Genomic DNA, 26,888 nt, shown 5'->3' with positions numbered 1-26,888 from the left:
ACCTCTCTAGTAACATATTATTTTTAAAACCATCCTACTTAAGGGAGGAACCCAATGGCACAATGTCTCTGTGCCTCTGAACATATAAAACAATATTTATCAAAGTGAATTACAGGAAATGGAAACAAGGCTTTTTGTTTGCTTGTTTTTGTTACTTTACTGCTGTTGTTGGTGAAGATGGCATTGTCTGTTTTTGCTTTTTGGTTGTTTTTTTTTTTTTGCTTGTTCTTGTTCCCCCCCTCTCTTGTGTGCTTGTTTATCTATCTTTGGGGGTGATAAAGGGTGACACGGAAATGGAGGGACAAAGAGTGAACAAATGCAGCAGTAGACACTCGAGAATGAACTATACAACTTGTGGGAAAGAATGAGAAGGAAAAACTGGAAGAGAAAGGAAAGGGGGTGATACTGCCCTATAAGAAATGTATTCACTACCTGAGTTATAAAATGGAAACTCCTCTGTACATCACCTTACAATAAAAAGTATATACCAAAAAGCCCCATACTAAACTAAAGCCCCAAATAGATACACACATGCACACCAGTTCCTGATAGGAAATATAGACACCAGCCATGCTACTAGAGATGTTGAGAAAGTATCTCTGGCAGACAAAGATATTTCATAGGGTTGGGAGGGAACATATTATTTCACTAAATAAAAGAAGGATTGGCAAGGTGTTTTTTTTTTTTTTTTTCTTTTTCTTTGCTGGTCCTGGAGATTGAACTCAGGGCGTGGGCACTGTCCTTGAGTCAAGGCTAGTGCTCTACTACATGAGCCATAGTGCTACTTCTGGTCTTTTCTCTTTATGTGGTACTGAGGAATTGAACCCAGGGCTTCATGCATGCTAGACAAGCATTCTACCACTAAGCCACATTCCCAGCCCTGGCAAGTCTTTTTTTTCCCCATAAAATAAAACATGACTCTGCTCAAATAAATTCAGGGAGACAATGACTTCTACCTTAAAGACCCAGTTAACATGTAGCATTTGTCTACTCAGTAGAAAACTGAAAGTGAACATGGCGACTGTAGACTAGTAGCAACAATCAACCAGCTACATAATGCAAATGTTTACAAAGCTGTATTACACCCCTAAAATCTAATCTACACTCAAAATTTTAAGATCACTATAGAATCCAAGGCATATATATTGTAAAGTCAAGCCTGAGGCACTATGCTTTCAATAGGGATAAACTCAACTGAAATTTACTTATGATACTATGTTAATCATCTCTCTATTAAAAAGGGGCTACTATACAGTGGGCATTCAATAAACAGATCACTCAAGTGAAAACCCACCAACTGTCATACCAGTAACACTGTCCTTGAAACTACACTCTCAGGGCTTACATTTTTCCTAAACTCATTAAATCATGGCTAATCTCACCAAATGTTGATCTGACCTAAGTCTATACAGTCTCCAAAGTAGCTGAATCTACTAATCCCTCATTTCAACCTTATGCTGTTATATTAATTTGTTAAATATTTGCTCATATATAACAGGTGTTACATCAGTAATATGATGAAATTTGTTCTGGCTTTCTGTCTACTGAGCAAAATTAGTCTCCGAACCCTCCATAATTTGACGAAAACACACCTGTGTGTGTGTGTGTGTGTGTGTGTGTGTGAGTGTGTGAGCATGGGCCCATCCCATGTGACCATACTGGGGCTTGAACACAGGGTTTGAGTTCTGTCCCTGAGCTTTTACACTCTACCACTTGAGCCACAGTTTCACTTTAGATTTTTTTGATGTTTAGTTGGAGTTAACAGTCTCAGACTTTCTTGCCCAGGCTGGCTTTGAACAGTGATACTCAGATCTCACCCTCTTGAGTAGCTAAGATTATAAGCATAAGCCACTGGTGCCTGGCTCAGAACATAAAACTAGTATGCCAATTATTCTGTTTAGATCTCACAATCTGCAAAGATGACTTGCTCCTATTGATGTTAGCAGCACAAAAATTGTTCTTTGCTCCAAGTAGTGGATGGAATAAAATCCCATCTCCCCGCCCTGAAATTGATGCCCACCTGAACCTCCCAATATGACCTTATTGGAGCAGATGGTGTTTCTGGATGTAATTAAGATGGGGCCCTACTGGATCAGGATGACCCCTAAATTCAAAGATGAGTATTCTCCTAAGAGAAGGTACAGAACAAGAAATGAGGTCTAAGGATGTGGAGATGTGGTTATGAACTAAAGGATGCCATGGAATGCCAAGGATCCAGGGAGCCATCAAAAGCTGAGGCAGAGAAGGATTCTTCTGGAGTTTTCAGAGGGAACACAGATCTGTTGTCAACTTGACTTTGTACATCTAGCCTCTAGAACTGTGACAGAGAATGTACTTTAAGTGATGCACTTGCTGCAAGGAAATTAATATACCCGATGTTAGCCTTCCCTTCCAGTTGCGGTGTTCTCATGACTCAGTTTAAAAGTCATTCTTGTCTTCCATCTTTTTTTTTTTTTTTTTTAAAAGCTAAACAGAAATAAAACTCCTAGATCTTTACCATTGAAGATACTGTGAATGCTTTCTTCTCCCTGAGGAGGGCAGGTGCTGGGTATTACATACTCTACCAAGCAAATAATGAATGCTTGCTGAATGCATGAACAAACAATAGCATCCATTTTGCCATGGCTGACACAAATCACTGATGAGTTCTCATTTCCCTTGAGTTAAAAGGATTCTCCTCCTTAACTAAAAATGTATCATTGTGTCTCAACCAAAACAAAGAGAGAGAGAGAGAGAGAGAGAGAGAGAGAGAGAGAGAGAGAGAGAGAGAGAGAGAGAGAGAGAGAGAGAGAGAGAGAGGGAGAGAGAGAGAGAGAGAGAGAGGAAAACTGTTCTTGCTAGTAGTAGCTCTGTCTCAGGAACAGTTCAGAAATTGTTTTTCTTGCCTTTCATCCCAAGGATTTTAATTAACTAAGGCCTCAGAAAGATCTCAGACTGCAGACCCTAGAGACCAAAGATGTTTATTCATCCATGGAACAAGAAGTGTACAGGTGCAAAAGGAGCCACATCTTGTTACTATGAGACCCATTCTAGTGCCAAAGCAAAGGCAGACATGTGACCGTGTCTGCTGGCATGTCAAGCCAGCTTTCCACTGAACTGCTGTTGAGTTGAGATGGACATCAAAGCCAGGTGGGGACACAGATGGCTGATTCAGCCATCTGCAATCTGGGGATCAGGGGTCCTGGTCTCAGACCTCTAGCCCCCATTGCTAATTCTGTTTTCAGATCCAGCTGGCACAGTCACTATCAACTCAATAAGGTGATATCACCCTCCCAAGGGTTCTTGTGGTTCAAGGCAAGAGGCTGTGGGTCAGACACACTGGAGTTATTGAGCAGTCATTTGACCTTAGCCTTTCAGAACTTGACTTCTCCTTTGTCATTAAGGATAGCAGTCCTCTACACTATGAAGGTTTCTGTGAGCATTCTGCATGACTCATCTAGTACAGTGCTTGTGATCCAATGATGACCACTGTTATTATTAATGTTGCTACTATTCTGATAGTCCTGAAATGCTCTTTATTTCAGAATGGTGAAGATCATACTTAGAAAATTATCACCCTAATCTGGCCTGTAAGGTGACAGGACATAAGGTCAAAAGCTGTTGGCCCAATGTCACTGCATGGGTTGTGTAACTGGTTAAATTTCTCCAGATTGAGTAACTCTAACCTGACCATCTGAAATCCAAACTTTCTTAGCATCAACAATGAAGCTAAAACATTTCTGATTTTGTTGGTACATTTATGATTTGGGATTAGGGAAGTTCAATGAAAGTGCAAATAAATAATCCAATCAAAATATAAATTAAAAAATTCAATTACCTTGCCCATGTAATTGTAACCCCCTCTGTACGGTATTTTCACAAAAAAAAAAAAGAAAAGAAAAGAAAAGAAAAATCAGAGTCTGAAACATGACTGATCCCAAGCTGGGTAAGGTATTCTGAAACTGTCTTATAGGTATGGTAGTAGGAATAACATGCACTCCAAGATAACCACTGGAAAAATGTTTCTCATTTCAGTATGTAGGATTCCTGAAAATTTCCTAAATAACCCTTGAAAAGTTCAGCTAGGTGTGGAGGCTCATGCCTCCAATTCAAGGGTCATGGCATCAGGACGATTGTGGTTTGGAACCAGCCTGGGCAAAATGTTCAAGAGACCTCATCTCAACCAATAAAAAGGCTGGACATGATCATGTGTTTCTGTCTCTCCAGCTGTGTGATCACAAAGGCAACCTGTGCAAAAAAGCAAGATCTTATTGGAAAAATAATAAAAACAAAAATGTTCAAGTGGTAGAATGCCTGCTTGGCAAGCAGGAGGTCCTAGAACAACTCTACCACCTGAAGCAAAAACAAAAAAACCCTAAGCAATACTCTACATCCAGTTGGTTCTGTTCATTCTCACAGGAAGGCAGGAAATTCAGGGCCAAATCTGCAGTCAGGGCTAACAATGATAGGACCTCTTGTATCCATGAGGTCTCCACAGTCCTCCACAGCTTTTCCAAACTGTCTGCTGTACTTTTCTATTGGTTGCATTTTTATTTTCCATTTGCTTTAATTCCTCATTTGTTTTTAATTCTACAGCTCTACAGGAATTCTTTAAGCTGCCTTAATTCTTTTGTGAAGTGAAGCAGACCACAAATAAATACACTAAATTAAAAACAAAAACCTTGGCCTCTCTCACCCTCAAGTTTCTCATATGTAAAACAGAAAACCAAGTGAGGACAACACTGCTCACCAGGGCAGAGACAGAAGTGATTGAAAGCAACTCTTAATCGAGTAAGTATTCATGACCTTCATGTGGAATCTCTCTTTGCTGCCCATCCCTCTTCCCTAAAATCTCTACTCAGTGAGGGCAAGACACTGAGCTCATGATACATCAAAGCTCTGATCCTGCCAGGCAATAACATGGAAAAAGAAAGGAAGTGATCACAGCTATCAAGGACTCACCATTTCTGCTCACTCAGCACCAACTCTAGGGATGGCCTCCACCCAAGCTGGGCTGGGACCCAGAGCCATGGCAACACATGGACGGCGGGGACCAGAAGCCAGGTGACTAAGGCAGAACTCCAGGGGGGAGCTCTTGGGCCAAGAATGCCTGCCTAAATGTTGCTGTGCTGCGTTGTGCTATCCAGCTTGCAGGTGGATGTCTCAGCCAGCAAGCACCTCGTGTCTCATTAGTATGCAATGGGGAGGCGGAGCACCGGGGCACACTAGATGCTGAGCTTGCCATGTGGTTTGTAGCAGACTCAGGGCATGTCAGGCAGCGTGCTGGCCAAAGGTAGTGTGTGGCTCAGAGAAAACAGGGGCTACCTTACAAACATGGCCCAAGAGCCAGCATGTCACAGAGAGCGACAGCAGGAGAGTAGATGATATGCATTGATCAGGTCTGTGCAGTAAATACTGAAACATATTCCCAGGTTAGGGGCAAAAGAGGACAGGAAGAGTATGAAAGGAAGGGAGGGAGAGCAGAAATGAAGAATAAGAGATGGACTCATCAGGAGATGGATATTCCAGAAATCATTTTCTCCTGGCCTACAGATTGAATCTTTTCATGACAAAGTAGGTTCTATGTAATCATATTTTCCCTTCCAATTCAAAGAAAGCATTGTTTGACAAGAGTAGCTCAAAGAAAACCTAAAGTGAGCTGAGCTTGGTGGTACATGCCTGGAATTTCAACACTCAGGAAGCTAATTAAGAAGATCATGAGTCCAAGGCTAGCTTGGGTCATGTAAGAAAGACCTTATCTCAGCAAACCAAATCAACAAATAAAAACAATCAAAGTGGACTTAAAACTACAGTTGATCACTGAGAGCCAATGCTTTACGTAAGTATGGAGCTCGACTACTCATAGAAATCATTTTTATCTCTTCCTAAGTGAGAAGTTAAACATGGTAGTATTCAGAACCAGTGTTTTAATCTAATGCCCAGCCTAGGGAGTTGGTAAACTTTCATTGTTTCTGAATTCTTTCTCCCTATCCATCTTCCTGCACATTTTGCTTCAGGGATCATCACGTTGGTCTTTGGCAAAAGAATTTCTCACAATCACGTAGCCCTTCAGATTTTTCATTTGCCCCCATTCACCCTTTCTGTTTCTCATTCCTTTCTCCCTGGTGGAGTCCCTTCTTTCCTAGGTTGTGGGTACCAAAAGCCCTCACCCCAGCAGCCCTACTCTTCAGGAAAGGTGCATTAGGAGCTCACCCACCCCCTTCACTTCCCTTGAGGAGGAGGAAAAATCTCTCAGCAGGAAAGTGGTTGCCCTGATTCTTGCCTACAGCAACAGGGACTCAGGCAGAGGTGGTTGGTGGGACTATGGTCCTGAGAGAGGTAGCAGAGGATGCTACTATGTTGCCATGGAAACTGAGTCAGGCAGCGCCTTACCTCGGTGCAGCACGATGTGGTCGATCATGTTGCGCTTGTATTTGGTGTGATAGAGGCAGAGAGGACAGCGGAGATCTTTGGGACCCTCCTCAGGAACGGCTGAATGCCCAGCTTCCACGTGCATAGTAAAAGCAGATCTAGGAGACAGGGTGGGGAGAGCGGCCATAAGTGTGACGAAGGGTTCTCTCATGTGTACATCACTGCCAGCCACCCCACTGTAGGTGTGCAAATGTGACTCTTCAGCTTGAGAAGGCCAAAGCAAAGCTAGGTCTCTGCTGACCATGAATTCCTTGACTAATAGCTGACTAATAGCTGACCTTAGAAATACAGTGGCCACATCTATCAGGAAATTTTGTCACTTGCCTAGGATTAGGGTTTCATTTGAAAAGGAACAAATTCCCCAAACATCTTATTCTTGAAAATTAGATGATGCTTGTTAATAGCATGAACAAAGACCCTAAGAAGACCAGTTTCATGCTTGGGAGAAGGAAGGGCATTTCAAAGCTAGATTGATCTACCAATTGTCTATATGACTCTTCACAGATAGAGAGAGGGGGTGAAGGCATTCAGGTCATAATGATCAGCAACGGGACAACTCAATTCAGAGATGGTCCATGGCTCAACTCTTCAAAAACTTACAGAGCCTAAACTGGACACTGGTGACTCATCTCTATAATCCTAGCTACCCAGAAGGCTGAGATCTGAGGACTGTGGCTTGAAGTCTGTGCCCAGTATCAGATAATATTATCTTCCGTTTACAGGAGGAAATGGAGACAGAGAGAGACTTATGACCTGTTTAAGGTGGCATGGCCATCAAGTGGCTGCGTATTCTCCACCTGTCACCACTGCCCACACAACATCTCACAAGATGTGATGAAATTGCAGGAGTTGAGATTATCTGCTAGAAGAACTCCACTTTTTCACTGAGTTCACCAATGCTGTCAAACACAGGGACAAGGAAGACTTAGTCTAGACTCAAATGATTTTTCTGTACGATTGCTTCAGTCTAATCTTTTCAAGGCTGTGGGATTGATTCCTGAGGTGTCTTCAATACCACAGTCTTAAAAATGAATTTTCTAGGACAGGAACAGAGAAGTCATAATTGCTGGATATTCTCTTTTGACTTACTTACTGAATTTTATCTCCAGGTGTTTCTTCTACCTTACCCTCCCCTCCCCAATAAAAACTAGTACATTTAAAGAAGTTAGGTGTGACGTAAGCATCTCCAATCCCAGCACTCAGGAAACTGAGTCAGGAGGATCAAGTTTGAGGCTAGTGTGGATTACATAATAAAACGTGGTGTGCAAAATAAGAACTCTAACAGTTATAGTAACTTTTTAAATTCAAATTAATTTTTTAAAATAAGAGAGGGTGATATTTTCCGAAAATTGTACTGGGTCAGCGAACTGCTTTGTTGAAATCTCACACCACTCAGGAAGTTACTTGCTCTGAGTTTTAAATGCATGTGTCTTGATATAGCTCTTTGATCTTCCTACAAGTAAGCTGAAGCTAGCTTCCTTTGATGAAGACTGGTACCCAGCCTCCCTATGAGCCAGGCCAGGGCCTTCCCTGAGCTCTGGGTGAGAAGGGACCAGGCCAGAGTGGTGCGAACTGGAGCAAGGGTAGCCATTTGTCCTCCTTTAGTTAAGCCACTTACTTAAAGCCTGTGTAAAAGGTGCAGTCTTTGCACTTGAAAAGCTTCTTCCCGCCATGCTTATCCCGGTAGTGGCGCCTGATGCTCTGGATGTAGCCAGAGGAGAATTCACAGAATTCGCAGTGAAGAACAGCTTCGCTTTTCTGCTCGGAGCCAGCAGCAGCCCCAGAAAGAGACACAGGGCTAACCCTGCTGTTGTTTCTCGCTAAAGCAGCTGACTGATAGTGGTTCAGCTGCTGCTGGACATCAGGGGGTTCGGAGTAGGAAGAATCTGTGGAGAGATGAAGAAAATGACCCTAGGCACAGGAAACTCAGTGGAGGCGGGCTCCTGAACACTCCTGACATTAGAGACTTCCCCTAAAAGGTTTCACTGAGGTAACTGACAAAATAAACACATATTTAAGGTGTACACCCTGGTTTTACACACATGTACACTGTGAGTCATTACAACACTGAATTAATGAAGGCAGCCACTTCCTCCATGGCTACTGTTCTTTGGTGTACTGTATAACTAACTGGGCATCTGCTTGAGATGACATTTCCCTCCCTCCTTTCCACACTGGTACTGGGGCTTGAACTCAAGAGCCTGGTCACTATCCCTTAGCTTTTTCATTTAAGGTTGGTGTTCTACCACTTGAGCCACAGCTCTACTTTTGGCTTCTTGATAAGAGTCTCACAGATTTTCCTACTCAGGCTCTTTGAACTGTGATCCTTAGCTCTTAGCCTCCTGAGAAGCTAGGAAAACAGGTGTGAGCCACCTGCAGCCAGTGGGTGACATATGATATTTTCTAACTAAAAATCGGCATCAAGACCAGTGGAATCACCTGCCCAAGGTTGTCTGTGATCTTGATGTTGTTCATCTGCATCCGACAACCCAAAGCTGCCAAATGCAGATAGGGAGGAAGTGCTGCCCTCTTTGATTCTGAATTTGAGGGTTCATGAAATTTAAAAATAAAATCCTGAGGTTAAGGGTTTCAAAGTGAAAGAAGAAAGTAAAGTGTTGTTTAAAGGACATTGGTCCACACTGGTGACATAAACAAACCACAGAGTCTACATGGGGAAGGAAGGTGGATGATGCAATCTTTCTACTTTTGCAGCCCAGAATTATTCACACCAAACCGAATTAAAAAAAAATAAAGTTAAAAAAAAAGTCTTTCACAGAAATGCTCAAAAACATGGCACTCACACAAATCTAAAAGTGCTTTATGCCTCCACACTCAAGTGATTTAAATTAAAAAATATATAAACATATATATATATACATATATACATATATATATATATATATATATATATATATATATATATATATATATATATATAAAATCCAATAGTGTTCTCTCCTGGAATAGATGTTTAAAGCTTAGTCAGCATTAAGATGGAGATTTATTCATAAATCCCATTAAAATGAAATTCCAAACAAGTTTCTCCAAAAGGTATTTACAAGTTTGCAATTTTGAGGAAAATGTCGGAAATGACAGGCATAAATCTTAACTGTGAGAAGAGCTGTCGGTGGCATGTGGTGGAGAAATCAGATCTGGAGAAGAGGAAAGCTGGAGATTCTTCTTTAAATAGGAGAGAGAAGTAAAAAGGAAAAGAAAACAGAGTGTGCACGAGACAGTAAAATATCTTGAACCCTTTTCCCACCACGTTGCTCAACCTGCAGCTGTCCGTGAATGACACTGAGCAAATCTGTGCATACTACACAGCAGAATTCCAGTGTAACTCTCCTTGAAAAGAAAACAAAGGGCTCTTTTCTTAGCTTTTCATCGGGCAAGGGGGAAAGGGGACAGAAACTGTACAAGCTTCCTCCTGATTTGATGGACAGTTAATTTTCGAAAGCATGCATCCCCGAGGCAGGACATGGAGGAATTCTGTAAAACCCACATTTGATGAGACTACAACCACCCATCCTGTAGGCCTCTGAAAAAGAAAGCACAGAGCCAGAGCAACCTCCCTTATTATGGGGCCACCGCCTTTCTTCAAAATATTAAGATGCTTTCCTTCCTTGTTCTCTGCTTCGATCTTTAAGTCACATTCCCCAAGACTGAGGAGGAAGAAGAGGGGGAAAAAAAACCTTTGCAAATTGTAAACCAATCTGCCATACAAGAAAATTAAAACAAAAGGAAACTTGAATGATCCCTCCAGGTCTCCATGGGTTCATTACCAGATGGAAAAGGGAAGACGAAGGCAGAAAGGATGACACAACTGGATTCCTTTGACTTGATTCTTTCATCTCCTTCTTTATTCTTCTAGCCTCCACCAATGAACCCGCTCAGGACCACAATAACGCAATTGTCAGCTCGTCATTCTTTCTTTCAATAGCAAGTTTGTTTACCATTTCATGGATTGTTTGAGGTTTTTCTGTTTAAACCCTCAGGACTCATTTCTGCTTAAAACACACACAAGGAAACACAAGATGCACTGTACCTCTGCTGTTAACACAATTCTCACACCCAGCTTGACAACTGCCTCTCAGGAGCCTCAGAAAACCTAGTCCTCTTGGTGGTACTGGTCGTAGCTCTGCAGAATAGAAAATCTGAAGGCACCAAGGCAAAGCCAGGTCGTGTTGTGCCAGATCTGTCCACCAGCCACAAATCCACCTGGAGACCAACACGACTCTCCCAAGGAATGAGCCATTCCTGAAGGAGCACCTGAAGTCGCCTTTGTGATCTAGCACAAACACACACCTCAGGGAGTTTCATAGGCAAGTCTGGATGGTGGCACCAGGCAACTGACAGCTTCTAATCCCTTCCCATCAAAGTGAGAGAGGACTAACACACGGATGGTAAACCTCATAGATCCTCCCCTTAGCTGCCATTCATACCCAACCCAAACTGGGCAAGTGGCTCCTGCCTGTAATTCTAGCTACTCAGGGTAGGGGTAGGGCTGAGATTTGAAGATCACAGTTCAAAACCAGCCTCACCAGAAAAGCCCACGAGAACCTCATCTTCAATTAAAAGCAAAAAGCTGAAGTGGCTCAAGTAGTAGCGCTCCAGCCATGAGTGAAAAAAGCTAAAGGACAGTGTGCAGGCCCTCAGTCAAGCCCCAATACTAACAGACACACAAAGAAATGAATCCTTTATCTGGTTTCTATTCTATCCATCTCAAAGAAACCTTTTTTTAATTTTTAATTTTTTAATATATATTTTTATTGTAAAGATACTGTCCAGAGAGGTTATAGTTACATGAGTAAGATCATGAGCCCATTTCCTATTGTTACCCCCTCCTTTGTTTTTCCCCTACCATCTCCCCTTCCCACCCCACCTCCCCAACTCCTTCCTCCCCCCGCTCCTTCCCCCAAAGTTGTAAAGTTCATTTTCAAGATAGTGTCTTGTACATCTCATTGTTACAATGGGTCAACCTGTATCCTTATTGCAGCATATTGTTATTTCCCTTCCCCTCTCCAAATTAGAAAATTGTATATATAAGATGCAGCGTACCAGAATCAAATACAGTGACCACAGAGGTTATACCATGGGGGAAGAACATACAAAAGAAACAAAAAAAAAATCTCATAGTACATTATAAGTACATTAAAAACAACAGCAACAAAGATAAAACCTCTTGTGTCCCTATCCTGGGTTTCAGTTCACTTAGCATCATCTTTTATGGTCCTATGTATATAGCTTTTGACCTTTTCTGCTTGTCTGGTAAGATTATCCTAGATGTATACTAGTTATTGCAAATAAGGGAAACCATGGGACCTATGTTTCTTTGGGTCTGGCTTACTTCACTTAATACAAACTTTTAAACAATACCTTTGGTATTGATATATGATAAGGAACTTGGGAGAAATAAAAATGAAACTCATCACCCACCATGTGAGAGGAACCTCTGCTTCCTCACCACGCCCTCCCCGCTACAATTGGATGGACAAGTGTAATTACAAGGAGAAGCAAATCCTATCAGTTAGGACACAACTTTAATAATGCCCAGGTGACAACTTTGTGGGTCTTACAGATTTACTTTCTCTTTGCTGCCTACCATTCTCAGTCTCTTCTCCTTTCCCTCTCTTAAGGTTTATGAATAATGTACAATTTTAACACATTAGGCAAGTGACAAAGACATGAATGTATGATTGGGATATTCTTTTAAAAAGCCCACTTGCTAAGCAACATAAAATTCTAGTTTATCTAGGAAGCTTAATCCCAAGAGCTAAGCTTAGAAAGGCAGGTTAGAAAGGCAAACCAATTGTTAGCAGCGAAGGACATGTCACATAAACTAGAAATCATCATTAAAACTGTTTTTCTTCATTCTGTGCTTAGGGAAAAGAAAGTAAAAAACTACCCTGTGTATGGGAAGACAAAGTTTTGGTCATGGTAAAACAACAGATGAAGCACAGTGGGAAATTCTGCACCCAAGGGTAGACTGCCTTGAGTTAGTTTTATCAGCTGCGTGGCCATTAGTGTCTACAATGAAACCAGCAGCAAAGATTAGGGTAACATGGCCTACTGGTGACAACAGCTCACAGTTTAGTGTAAAACCACACATTCCTGCCCAACCACCCTTGACATACACAGTCTGAGAAGAGTTCAATGCCCTGAGTTGTGGTTTTATTTATGTGTAAGTTTAATAAGTTAAATTTGCTTATGTTATATGTAGCTATCTATTTTGTAAATTGTCTATCATGAGGAAAGAATTCTGTTTGGTAAAGTTAGGACCAAACTACATGTTTATAGATGAGTATGCCAATTTTGCCAGTGAGGTAATGCTGAGAACGACTGGCCACACAGCTACCAAGATGCAAAGGCAGGGTTTATCTGACTGTAAAAAATCAGTCCTCTCCACACCCCAGGGTGATTTGGTAGAGTGTCATGACACAAGTCAGATGAATACGAAAGAACAAGAGAGTTCTCCCCCTGCTATACACAGGAGAGAGAAGAGACAGAAAGCAGCAGCAAGGCTGAAATAGTTAAGTTCATATTAGAAGACACACAAGTAAGGTAAATCTGGGATGTAGCTCAGTGAGACAGTACTTGTTATACAAGGACTTGGAGTCACCACCACCACACCATCATCGTCATCATCACCACCACCACCACCACCACCACCATTATCACAATGTAAGACAAGAGAATATTTAAGAAATAACATTAAACTGAAAGGAAAGAAAACAGTAAACCACTGCAGAGCAAAATAAAACAAGATTCCTGGGAGGGAAGAGGAGTATTCAAAGCTGCCAAGTGCTTTATAGAAACAACACAGGAGACATTTCTAGAAGCAGGCTAGGCAGGTAGACATAGCAGATACTCAGAGTGGGGAATTCATTTGTCTAAAGCTATGCTTTACTTGGATGCTTATTAGATTGTCTTTAAATAATAATGCTCTAAAATTCTTAAGTGGGGTGTAGCTGGGACGAGAGACGTCCACAAATGTCAGTGGAAGGTGAGTGATTTTAGGTGGTTCTAGAAGATGTCAGAATTTCAAAGCAGGAAAGGGCTGCATTTCAGATGGGCCTTTCCAGCCCTCTCATTTCTCCATGTTCCTGAAGAAATGGTTAAGTTCTTAGTCGTTTTAGATCTCCAGAATACCAGCCAAACTTAAGTATCAGTTCCAGGGTTCTTTTATGCCCCCCACCACAGAAATTAGCCAGCATAGAAAGCAATCACAAGAAATTTCACTTTAGAAAACAAAGACAGAAAAGTTGAGCTCTAGAAGAATGGCAAGGAGGAGAACGAGAGGTTTTCCTCAGTATCCACAGTCCCATGCCAAGGTAGGTGCTGACTTTTGTTATTCAAGGTCAAAGAAGATAAGTAGGGTGCCTTCTAGCAACTCAGATCTCTCCAGGAAGATACTGGGCAGTGGGCAGCTCTGAAAATACACATCTTCCTTGCCTCTGGCAAACATATCCCATTGCTTGAAGGAATAAAAGCAGCAAAGAGAACAAATGAACAGTAACAGGAGTTTAACTACTGGGAGATTAGGGAAGACAGAAGGAAGACTGAGGACCAATTGGGCAGTAAATCGTGGGAGCAGTGGAGGATGGCCCCTCGCATACTGTGTGATGTGGAAAGGAAGCCATACCAGAGATCAATTCTCAATTTTCTACAGCAGTGCTTAAGGGCTAAGCAGAAAGGAGGAAGCTGAAGAACTCTGGTGCCGGCAACCACATTCAGTTATATGAGAGCTGTGTGTGTGTGTGTGTGTGTGTGTGTGTGTGTGTGTGTGTGTGTGTGTGTGTGTGTGTGTGTGTGTGTGTGTGTGTGTGTGTGTGTGTGTGTGTGTGTGTGTGTGCAGAAAGGAGGAAGCTGAAGAACTCTGGTGCCGGCAACCACATTCAGTTATATGAGAGCTGTGTGTGTGTGTGTGTGTGTGTGTGTGTGTGTGTGTGTGTGTGTGTGTGTGTGTGTGTACCAGTCCTGGGGCTGGAAGTGTCCTGGGGCTGGAAGTGTGTGTGTGTGTGTGTGTGTGTGTGTGTGTGTGTGTGTGTACCAGTCCTGGGGCTGGAAGTGTCCTGGGGCTGGAAGTGTGTGCTGGAACTCAGCCTGAATACTGTCCTGAGCTTTCATGCTCAAGGCTAGTGCTCTGCCACTTGAGGCACAGCTCTACCTCTCTCTCTCTCTCTCTCTCTCTCTCTCTCTCTCTCTGTCTCTGTCTCTATCTCTGTCTCTCTGTGTCTCTCTCTCAGAATGGGAGTATGGAGCTAGGATTACAGGTGTGAGCTGGATTTTTGTGCAGACTTGGAAGACAGGCTTAATGAGAATCAAGTACCAGGAAGTAATGAGAGACAAAAATTTCAGGCAAGCAAGCATTAAAGGTGGTCAGAGGACAAATGGTTACATTCTATCTACTCACTCAAGCAATATTTATGGAACATCTAAATGAATAGGAGATCATCTTCTGGGATAGTAAGACTTGATCCTTGCTCTGAAGAAATTTACAGTCTTGGAAAGACATGTCAAGATTGAGTAGGAACTTATTTTAATAAAGCCATCTGCAAAGAGGTATAGGAGATGAAGGGCTGATCAACCCTTGATGACAGCAAGGGGAATTAGGGAGAGGGAGTTGGGATGTCAAGAGATCAACACTGGATGTGCAGATACTGAAATGTTCAGTTTGCAATATTCAGTTCACACTTCCACTTTGAGTCATTTTGGAGAAAGTAAAGAGACATAACACACTACATTCCTATCAGTGATTTAAAAAAGTGACTTAATTCCCTTAAGAAGAAAGGAGAGAGAAGAGGGTGAGAAGGATGAGTCTGAACAGAAAAACACGTGCATCAGAGGGTGGAGTGAAAGTAGTGCAAGTCTCAATTTGAAACCTCCAAGTTCAAAAATAGCATTGAAAATCCCAACTATTTTCTTCAGAAAACTTAACTCATTATAATCAATTCGAAGTAGTATATTAACTCTGGATAATTTAAACAAAAATATTAGATGCCTACAGAAAGTGAAGATAGAGGCAGAGTTGAAATAAGCAGAATTGTAATCTGCTATTTCCACTCAGGAGACTATAGAAACTTTGAGAAAGGTCCATTAACAATAAGAGAGTAGCTAAGCACATACTTTAGTTAACTGCCAGAAAACTGTTGGGATTCCATGCAAATTATAATAATTACTTAAAAACTCAGGCAAAGAGTAAAGATAGTCTATGTATTTTGGTGTATATGATAGTGAGCAGACAGATGACCCAAGTTCTTCCTCCAAAGCTAAGAATCTGTTTCAAGTCTTCTGTTTGATGGATGCCTTAAATCTATCCAATGGGATGAAAATGGCATCTTTCCTCAAACATTTGCATTCTGAATATTAGTGGATGGCCCATGTCTTTGTTCAAACTCAAATTGTGGGATTCTTCATTCCAGTTGTCAGACGATTGCTTTTCTTGTGCTAACATATTTCACCACATCCTGGAATGTCTCCCATGGTCAACCATCACTGCTTTTCCTTTCCACTCTCCAACTTTCCACTCACTGATTTTTCAGGTCTCCATCACACAGTGAGGTAGAAGATGGCAACCAGAACCCACTCCAATATGGGCAGATGATTTGACAAGATGCATGTGCCCTTCTTGGCCATGGCCCAGCTTAGGCCCTCTTAGCCTCTATCCAATCAGGAGCCCCATCTTAACTTGTAAGCAAGGGTAGGGGGAAAACAGGGAAACCTCCTTGCTTGTGCTCTGAGGGAAATAGACCAATGATGAGACTCCCTACAGGGAATTTCTAACCCTTTGTCCAATTGTACACAGAGCAAACCCTAAGGGGAAGGAGGCAAGGTAGCCCTAGATAATGCAGTCCTGGAGAAAGACTGCAGACACTAGCTCCAGATGCCCTCTTCTAACAAAGACTCCATTTTACTGTCTTTTTTTTTTACTTTCAAATAAAAGTGCTTGGTCTGTTTTAAACACTTTCTTGCCCTTTAATCCTTTAATCTGCAGAGAAAGGAACCCAAATCCTAGACAGTGTCAACATGTGCAATTCTCCACTAAGATCTGGGGGGAATGGCATTATGTACCACAGACATATTACATCCATCCCTGGTATAATTATATGATGTTGCACTATTGCCAAATAGTCTCCATCCCTTAAACTGGTACACACAACTCCTCAGTCTATTCTCCAGCCTCACTTCTGGCTAGTGTCCAATTCCTAGCACATTCTCTGTATAGCATCGTTTCTGGTTCTTGCTGAGGGCTACTTGCTATTTTTTTCTTCCTTTTCCTTGGCAAATTCCTACCCAGCTTCCAAAGCTCAACTAAAATGTCACCTTTGTAATGAGACAATAATCTCAATAATCCAAAGAAAACGTTTTGCTCAATGTTACACTCTGCCGACACATACGTATTGTGATGCTGGCCCTAACCTCATTACTGCACTTCATGCAACACTTGCATTGCAAGTCCTCTTAAGCAAGCTCTGCCTACACACTTGGCTATGCCAATGCCCCACACTTAAAACAGCCTGACCAAGAAGACCCATGGCAAGAGTGGTATGTGGGATGGTAGTGGGTGCTACACTAGCAGGCCCATCCATTTCTAATTCCAAGAGTTAAGTTAATGCTATCAAGAATTAGTTGGACTTCTAAAGGGTGAAGGAGCACTGTGGATGGAGCCTAGGGCCTCAGACTTGCTAGGCAAGTACTCTATCACTAAACCCCACCCACAGCCTGTTCCCAGACATCTCTATCTATATGTTATGTATGTTACTATGTTTATTCAGTGTAAGTAATATTCTATAAGAGGATGAACCCTATAGGTATAAAAAGTTATTCCAATGAAAGCTACATTAAGTGCTTTGAAAAGACTTGATAAAGTCAAGTTGCTAAAAAAAAATACTGTCAAATTACATTTGGGTGAGATGAACTATAAAAGATTGAGAACATAAAAATCTAGAACTCTGTTCTAAGACTGTTTCGCAAATATCCCAGTTCTAATTCTGCTTAAAAGAAATTGAAGCTATAATCGTATGTGCTATAATGTAGGAGTGTGGTCTAGGCAGGAGAGAAATAGAGCATCCAATTGGGCTCAACCCTGTATCACAGTGAAAATAAATTTAGGAGAAAGCTTACAGGTAGTGATAGCATTATTAAAAAAAAAAACTATAAAATATGTGTTGGCAACTATGTGAAGAAACAGGGAACTTTGTATGGTATTAGTGGAAATGGGAAATGGTTCTGCCATATGGAAAACAGCATCAGTTCTCCTTTAATAAAGAAAAATAGAACTCTGGTATGCTCTGGCAATCCCAAAAAGCCTGAAATAAGGCTCTGCAAGAGGTGACTGCTCACCCTCCCAATGTTGCAAGCTTACTTCAACATTGCTTCTAGTAGCCAGGAGGTAGAAACAACCTAAATGTCCATGGGCAGGTAAGTGGAAGGAAAATGTACACACACACACACACACACACACACACACACACACACACACACACACACACACACACACACACACACACACACACACACACACACACACACACACACACACACACACACACACACACACACACTGGAGTGTTGTATTCAACCTTTAAATAAAGAAGGAAATCCTGTCCTGTGATGCAACATGGATAAAACCGGAGAATATTATGCTAAGGGCAATATGACAGTCACTAAAGGACAAATGTTACATGAGTGCACTAGTACAAGGTACATAGAGGAATCAACTCAAAGGGCTAGAAAATAGAACAGGGGTTGTCATTGGCAAGGTGGAGAGGAAAGTGAGAAGTTACTGTTCAACTAGAATTATAGTCATGTGAAACGCAAAAGTTAGACAATAATGTACTACTGTACTGTACACTGAAAATCTGATAAGAGGGTAGATCAGATTTCATGTTGTATGTTTTTTGTAACCACAATATTTTTTATCGTGATTTTAGACAGGATAATCTGTTAAGTTCTTTATAAACTAAATGCACTTTAATTATCATCATAATTATTTAATTATGACACTTAAGGAAATGTTTGCTGGACTGAAGTTGTGGACAACTGTGGTTATAAAGGCACACAGGATATTGTTTCTGCCTATTTAAAACTGCAATGTAAGCACCACAGGGGGTGAGGATTCTTGCTGTTTTTTTTTCAACTGATATATCTCAAGTGCTTAGAAGTGCCTAGGTAGGTCCTTAAGATAAAAAGTTTGCTGAGCTGAATTTGTGGAGAACTATACAACCACACTTAGTTAGATGCATGTATGGGCTGCATATCCATAAATATACAGACTTAAGCTTTTAGAACAGTTTGCCACATGACTTCAGAAAGCATACTTTTTAAGGTGACTTTTTAGGGTTTGTCTGAATGCCTATGCCCCCAATTTAACTCTCTTTCTCAAGATACTTGCTGTTCACTTTGTGCTAATAACACCAAAGAAAACTCACATCCAGAGTAACAACAAAAACTACAGATCTTCAAGGCTTCTTTCCAATGATTTCCTTAAGAATCTCAAATGTGCTTTACAACAAGCTATTTCAAAAGAAAACTGTGCTAGAAGCTAAGCTTTAGAACATGAACCATTTCAACTTCTTCTGCATAGCCTCTAAGGGGGAGAATAAATCTCTAGAGGCAGTTACACTATTTTATTTCCTTCTTTTGATTATGCCTTGAAAATCTCCAGGCCAAGGACTCTGGCACCTCCTTGTCTTCTATCATCAGTGGAGTTCTCTGGCCTGGACACACAAGATTATGATACAATGGCCAGGGTGAGACAATGGATGCTGGATGACTATATATAGGAATTCTAGGCTTGGTTGTCATGGAGGCAAACGGAAAAACAAACGCCTATTCCTCAAAATAAGGTTGAGGCCAAACTTGAAGGAAACACACACTGAAAACTTCCTGTCATTCTGATGAGTAAAAACAAATCCTTGAAATATGATCAGGGGGTAGATGAGAGAAAAACTAAAACAAACAAACAAAAAATGACTCTTCAAAACTGCAGAGACATTGGGGAGGGGGAAGGAGGAGGGAGAAGCAAAGGAGGTGGTGGCTCTTTTTTTTTTTTTTTTTTTTTTGAGATATTGTTTTCTATCACAGTCTAATGCATATAAAAGGGTATCTCCAAGGCTTCGCACTCCATGTAACATTCTCTCTGTATTTGGGGGAGAGTTCCAGGCAGGTCCAGCCTAGGACAAAGAAGATTCCTGGGCTTTCTTTTCACACTTGTCTCTGGAGACAAGTCCATTGGCCTTTCTGTATTTCTTTTTCTCTCCCAATGGCATCACCATTTATCAAGTTGATAAAATAAAAATAAATGCTCTGATTCCTTGTCTTTTCTTCAATAAGTCATAAAAATCGCTCTCCACTGGTTCAGCTTTCTGGAAGGCATATGATCTACTTACTAGTCCACTGCCACTGCTTAGTTCCGGCCCTGAGGGGCCCTTGTGGGAACTGGTACTGCAAAATGTTTCTGACTGATTTTCTATTTCCCGATTTCTTATTCTCTTCAGATTCCTTGGCATCCTAAAATGTAAGTATGATCATGCTATTCCTTTTTACTAGAAGAATATTCCGTACTCTGGACCATGGGAATCAGCTCTTTTGTACTTTTCCCAATCAATTACACCCTAGACCCACACTCTTCCCACACTGCCTAATGCCAGCTGCAGAGAACGTTTCTAATATTAACTTTCTTGCAATACCCTTCCTTAGATGTTTCAGCTTGATGTACTGTTACTAATCTATCAAGCTGAACTCAGTTCTAATCTGCTGTCACTATGAAGATTTTCCTCTGTTTTTTGGATACGCTTACTCAAGTCTCCCTCTGGGTCTCTCCTACTGGTGCTCATCATGCTATATTAAGATCAATTTCTTTTACCCCACCAGACTTTGAAAGCAGGCTATCCATGCATGTATTCATCTATCTATAACTTTTTAACTTTTTGTAAGTTGACATGCTCCCAAATCAGCTCAAGGCCTAGCCTAAATCAAGTGCTCAATAAGCAGTTGAAAACACGTAGAGTTCAAACTGAACACAGGGGTTGGATGGACAACTCAAGAGTCAAAGGAAAACCTGAACGATCCAATGACACTCTGCACTTTGGTTTAATGATGCCTTCCCTCTGAAACACTAACCCACTTTTACCAAAACAAGTCTAGACCTTTGTAAATGATCTGGACAATGACTTCTGAAAACTGGAATTTGAACGCAATGGAATTCATGACTATCCCAAGAAACCAAAGGCATTATGTTCTAGTTTTGATCCTAAATCAGTGAAAACAGACATTGGAAACCCGATGTCATTTCAAATGGTTCCTCCAGCAGCTTTCTTCCTCCCTTGGTATGGCCACTGGTAGACACAGATACTTGTGAAATGCTCAGGTAGAACACCTGAACTGCATTTAGCACGCCAAGACTTTTCCATAGTCAATGCCAAGGCCATGCAAATAGAGCCATTGGCAATCCATAAGGAATTTCTGGATGACTTTCAGCTGCTTGGAACAACATTTTTTTCTGTACAAATGCTTTACCAATTTTCCTCCATTAGGCAAGAATAGACTAGGGACTCCATCTTGTCCTAGATACAGAACATACAGACGATTCATTTTGCATATGGTCTTATGGTAGCTCGGAAAAGCAGAGATGGCTTCATGTTACTGGGACAGTTGTCAGAAGAAACAGGAACATACCCTGGGGCACCTGAATGCCCCAGTTTTCAAAAAAAAAAAAAAGTGTTCTTTTTTCTGCTATAGCCATTAGGTATTCCTTCTGCACTAAATGGAATTCATAACCTACAGCCTCTCTCTATTTTTTAAACCCTTCCTTGAAACAGGCTGGAATTTTGCAGAGAAACATATGGATGTGTGGCCAAGGAGCCTTTTCTTTTTTTTAATTTTTAATTTTTTTTGGGGGGTGCTGTTGTTGAAGGAAACTCTGGGTGGCATCTGCCATTGTTAATTGAGAAGCTCTTACAATACCAAATGCATAATTCAACCTGTGACTCTTTTGAATAGCATGATGAGGAAGTAATGTTTCCTGCTGTTCGTTTAGATCATATAGATGTCTTTACCAGGCTGAAAGATCCAATGAAAAGCGTAGAGTACAAAAGCCTCTTTCTATAAATGACCTGGTCCTCTACCATAGAGAGCTTGAGCATAACCCCACATGGTATTTAGAGCTAACAGGTCTTGGGTAAAGCCATATGCTTCCTCAAGACCTGGCTGGAGGGAAGATGCCCACTGACTTCAAGGAGCCTGTCACAATGTGTGGCTGACGAGAAACAGAGATGTGACAGCCTGGACAGGAAACTATTGTGGAGATTTCTTAAAAGATGAATCAGGAAGAAAGGGGACATCTAGGCATGAGTATATATATTTAGATACATGGAGAGCTCTAAGTAATGGTATGGAAATCAGGTGAGCAGGGTGATTGTTGATCAAGAAGAGGCATGAGCAGCCATACTTCAAAGCACAAGGCTATTCTAAAACTGTCCCCGAGGTGATGTCTCTGAACCAACAAACTCAGTGGGTTTCTCTTCTCATTCCCACCCCACACCCCTCTTTTTTCCCTATTCTTTTCGCCTCGTCCCATACAATGTAAGGAAAAAAATTCTTTGCTCTGTGTCAAAGCTATATTTTTAATCATCATTGAAGTTCTTCCCTTAGGCTAGCTCCTCTACTCCAAACTCAACCAGACAGGAATATTCTTTAGGGATACTGGGCTCAGGTGCAGGACATAATCCTCCAAGAAGCCAGAGGGATCTGATAGAACATGAGAACCAGGTTCACCCTTTACTATCTTAGTTACCAGCTATCTCAGTTAGCAGCTGTCAAGCTAGTCTCTGGTGCTTCTTATAAAAGTCTCCAGCTTGCCTATGACTTGATGGAATTTCTGCTTCCCATTTTTCTAGATGAAGAAACAGAGGAAGGAAACAGGGAACAATTTTCAGCTTTCCAGAGCAGGCTCATGAGTCTCTTTGTAGACATGTGAAGATTCTCAACCAAGCAGATCTCTGCTCTTCATTTGTCCAGTGATTCTTCCTATATCATATAAATTTTGCACTGAATTATAATATTTATCATTGGTTTGGGTTTTTTTTTTTTTGGTCAGTCGTGGGGTTTGAACTCAGGGCCTGGGTACTGTCTCTGAGCACATTTTGCTCAAGGCTAGTGCTTGATCACTTGAGCTATAGTGCCACTTTCAGTTTTCGGGGGGTTTATTGGAAATAAATATCTCACCAACTTTCCTACCTGGGCTGGCTTTGAACCATGATCCTCAGAATCTCAGCCTCCTGAGTTGATAGAATTACAGGCATGAGCCACCATTGCCTGGCTATACAATGCTCCCCCACCCCCACTCCCTAATGGTACTAGGATTTGAACACAGGGCCTCATACTTGCTAGGCAGCTGCTCTACCACTTGAGCTACCTCCTAGACCATATTTACAGTTTTATATGGATGAAAAGAAGCTCATCTTTCTAAGTAGACTGCACAGTCGAGTGGAGTGGGAATGTCTTCCACTACTGTAAGTACGTGTGATACTCATCCCAGCTCTAGGCACACAAGGTAGATGCTGTATCTTTTTTTTTTTTTGCCTGGTTGACTCTACGCAAAACAAAAAACATGGCTACCGCTGGCATCAGCCTGTTGGCTCTGCTGTAAGGTGGAGATGGCTAACGCAGGAAGAGGGTTGACTGTGGGGACTGGATCCAGTTCAAAGGCAGGGTTCTACCTGAATATTGTCATAGACAGAATGATTCAACCCCTCATTTTGTTAGGTAACAATGCACGCAGATTGGTCACTTATCAACTTCCTAAGAAAGGCTGCCAGAGCCAACTTAATTCCCAAACTATAGTGACTTTCCTGGCAACTATTCTTGGGTCTTATTTCCTCTGAACATTCTCATGATTGCCTTTATTTCTGCGCAAGAGTCTTGGAGTCCAATTTATCCGCGTGGCCCATTATTCCCATGACCATCACCTCTTTCTCTGCCTCCCTGTCACTCCAAACCGGTCTGTCCCACCCACCACCCTTGTGGCTTTCCCATTTCAGCATTTCTTGCCACCTCATGGTGATTATCTGGCTCTCCCCTTGCCATCTCAGGGAGATTTTGTCACAAGCCTCTCAGCTTGCATGGATTGGGAGCTTTACTTTGTGACTGATGAAGGTGTCACAGCTTCCCTGGGGACATCTGGCTCCAATAAGCACATACTGCCCCTCGGGGCTTTTTGCCTGCTATTCAATTTGAAAAGCTTAAGGGTCTGCCTGTCTGACAGGAAGCTCTTTCCTTCTTTCCACTGAAGGTCCATAAAACAAGTGGAAAGGTAGTGAAGTGCAGAGGGAAAGAAGCAGCAAAAAGATCCCAGGAAGAAGGAGCAGCAAGGCCTGGGGAGGAGACAGTGGGACCCTTTGAAAGACAAGGCGTGGTGAGCAATGATCCCAGGGAGAAGCATATGGCCCAAATAATGGCTTCCCATGCTGGCCTTAGAATTTAATCTGAAGGCCAAGTAGACAGCCATGAAAGGTTTTAAGCAGGGGAAGCATGAGCTCACATTTTTACCTTTTCTGTGTCTATAAATTGCACCCACAGTTCTGATCAATTCTCTCTTAGATGGGGAAGGCAGCTTAGTACAAGTGGATTCCTTATTGATGATGGCAGCCCTGCGACCCAGGGCTCGTTTTGTGAAGTAAGAAGCCAATATCTTTTCTCCGTTGGGCTTTATGGGCACTTTCAAACTGTTCACTTGAAATTCAGTTCCTACTGCTTCTACTGAGTTCCCACCTGGAATAGATTATGGTTCTACCTATGAAAAGGAAAGAAGGAAACTCAGTAGTCTGTTTTTTTTTTCTGATCTCCTTACAGAAGAACAATAAAAATGTAGAGGTGACCATGTGGTCCATAACTTGCAATGATCTGCTGAGACTCTTTAGTCTACGTCCTAAAACTGAGTCTCAACAGTTTCTAGATCTGCATTTTATTCCCTAAGTGTTTTTCTTTATGTTTTGTTCCCCCCACCCCTCCTCATGCCCCACCCTGCTCCGGTCCTGAGCCTTAAACTCCTTAAGTTTTAACATCCCCTGTGCCAACTTAATGTCATTTGGTAATGTTATTTTGTACTAATGTCCTTCTGCATGGATGAGCTCTTTATAAATGGTTTGCTTATTTTTGTGTTATTGTGTCTACTCTAAGTTAGATGAGATAATGAGACCTGATATCTCAAGAGCTCTCAGGTTGTTAGGGGAGATGAGTACGTCAGGTACTACAATGTGTGAGTGCTCCAAGGATGGCACACACCCATGGGAGTCAGTGTCTGCTCCTAACAGTGTGGCTGGAAGATAGTGGGGCTCTGGAAAAAGAAAACCCAAATCATGACTTACTGTTTTATAATCTTATGATTAAGCAAAGGACACAACTTCCACCTGACTAGATTTAACCACTGTCAAAGAGGCCAGAGAGGAGCCTGAAACAAACAGCAAGCCAGACCCAAAGCAAGGAGAATTTGCCTGGGAAGAAGATCCCCAGTGTTAAATGTTACACATAAAAACAAACAAGAAAAAAAAAAAAAGGAGGATGAAGCAAGGTTAGAGGCCATGGACTTGTTTATCTGGACTTACCAATGGCTCCTATGAAAGCCATGACGGGGAGAGAGAAAGGAGGGACTCTTTCCCAAACAATATGCCACTGGTAGTAGCTAAGATATTACTTCAGGCAAGTAGAACAATAATGAATAATTGAAGGCAGAATACCATTTGTGAAAGGTTCAGAGGAGAAAATAAGTGGCAAGAAGCAGAAGGTGGGAATGCAGGTCTTTTTAAGAGATTTAGAGGATAAGACTACAACTGTAGGCATCAAGTTGCCAAAGGTCAGATCCAAGAATGGCATTAATATCTCAAAAGTATGGAGCACTTTTCTGGGAGCTCATTAGGATGCCTTAGACTTTTTAAGAGAAAAAACAGTGGAAAGGGTTCAAGGAAGAGGCTGACAAGGTCTCACCATGTAGCCCATGCTGGCCTTGAACCCTGCAAAACCCCGTCTGGCTTTGACTTCACAATCCTTCTGCCTCAACTTTTCCCAAGTCAAACAACTTTCTTAACACTATTTTACTCCCACTGAAAGTATCAGGGAGATAATCATGGAAATTCCTGTCTGTGGATGAAATGAAACAATGTTTACACAATACTAGTCACCATTAATTAAGAATGTGCATTGATGCATGCTGAAAATAATAGTAATGTTATTGAGCACTGAGATTTATCAATGCATTCTACCAGCCCATTTGCGTGGGAAGCACTGTAGCTTCCTATGTAAGATGTTGCAGGCCTTGAAATTCAAATAAATTTCTATCAAACAGGGCACCAGATTAGGTGCCACTTTCCAAACAGCCAATTGTTGAGAACTGCACACACAATGTAAAAGAACTTCACTTAACTTCCAAGAATCCTCACCACTTTCTGGTTGATGTTCAGTTATTACAAATTAATAAGGAATGTGTTTCTCTTCTGCTTTAATAATATTTCTATAGTCATGTAGACTATGAAAGCTCTCTCACATGTTATCTCATTTGATCTTTGAAAACATCTCATAAAGTTGGTATCAGTATTTTAAGTGTCACAAAAACCAGTATCTAACAATACTCAGGCATGATCTAAAGCTAACATAATAGTCTACATAAGCCTGCCCATTTCAATATTTCCTCAGCTTGAACCTGCAGCAGCACCCCAGCGGTGGGGGCCTCGCATCCCCACAGTGATCTGAAGTCTACGAAGCAAAGATGGGCTATCCTGAGAACGGGTTTCAAAAGGGTCATTTGTCTCTACTTTTCAGTAGCTCCAGTTGGGTGAACATGATCCTAGCTGGCATTTGCTCAATCAAAATGAATCCAGTGAAACACAGCAAGAGTCACACTCCATGCCAGTACGGCAGCATGGCTCCAACACGGCTGACAAACAACTGCCATGAATTGGGGAAGAGGGTTCCACGGAACGGTCTGGATGCTTCCCCTGACTAAGAGTGCTTGACGAGAGCCACTATAAGCAAGAATGCCTGGGGTGGAATTGGCCCAGCTTGTGGAATGATCACATGCTGCAGATCTGTTGCTGTCAATAACCAGGAGTCCCTTCTGGATGCAAGAAGCTCAGGAGCATGAGGAGAGCTGTCCCCTCTGGTCTGCAAGGAGCGGCTGGGGTTCTGGGGCTTGGCTGGTCTCACAATGTCCTTCACAGTTGCGTTCTAGGCCAGCCCCATTAGACCTCTGCAACTGGGATGATACCTATTAGTATAAAAACCACCCCCAATGGGTGTATTGTTGTTTTACACAACTGCTCTCTTCTACAATGCTTTGCTGTCTCTGCTCTAAGATAACAAGAATCAATCAGTCAATCAGTCAATCTGCCTTTGAAATGGACAGGCACTTCACATCTCTGTCCTCTAGCTCTCAAAGTTTTTGCTTCTTTGGCCACATATAATGGATGACACTCATATAACTT

The 26,888-nt window shown here is 41.8% G+C and overlaps 1 protein-coding gene across 2 annotated transcripts in view; it reads right to left on the bottom strand.

The window, feature by feature from the left end:
- The window catches only part of Znf462 (zinc finger protein 462), a 146,241-nt gene that overhangs the window by 26,780 nt on the left and 92,573 nt on the right, over positions 1-26,888 (bottom strand). Inside the window, exons 8-9 of one of the 2 annotated variants that reach the window (XM_070011153.1) lie at positions 8,030-8,297; positions 6,373-6,509 (exon numbers count right to left, since the gene is read on the bottom strand). In XM_070011153.1, coding sequence (XP_069867254.1) covers positions 6,373-6,509; positions 8,030-8,297 — 405 coding nt within the window. Of the gene's footprint in view, positions 1-6,372; positions 6,510-8,029; positions 8,298-23,961; positions 24,206-26,888 lie in introns of those variants that run through there. The other variant, XR_011369566.1, reaches the window with a different exon arrangement.

This window comes from Dipodomys merriami, unplaced genomic scaffold, assembly GCF_024711535.1.
Source record: "Dipodomys merriami isolate MVZ:Mamm:240054 unplaced genomic scaffold, mDipMer1.0.p SCAF_11, whole genome shotgun sequence".
Lineage (NCBI taxonomy): Eukaryota > Metazoa > Chordata > Mammalia > Rodentia > Heteromyidae > Dipodomys > Dipodomys merriami.
The sequence above is the reverse complement of the archived record's forward strand: the minus strand, read 5'-3'. Positions and strand labels throughout refer to the sequence as shown.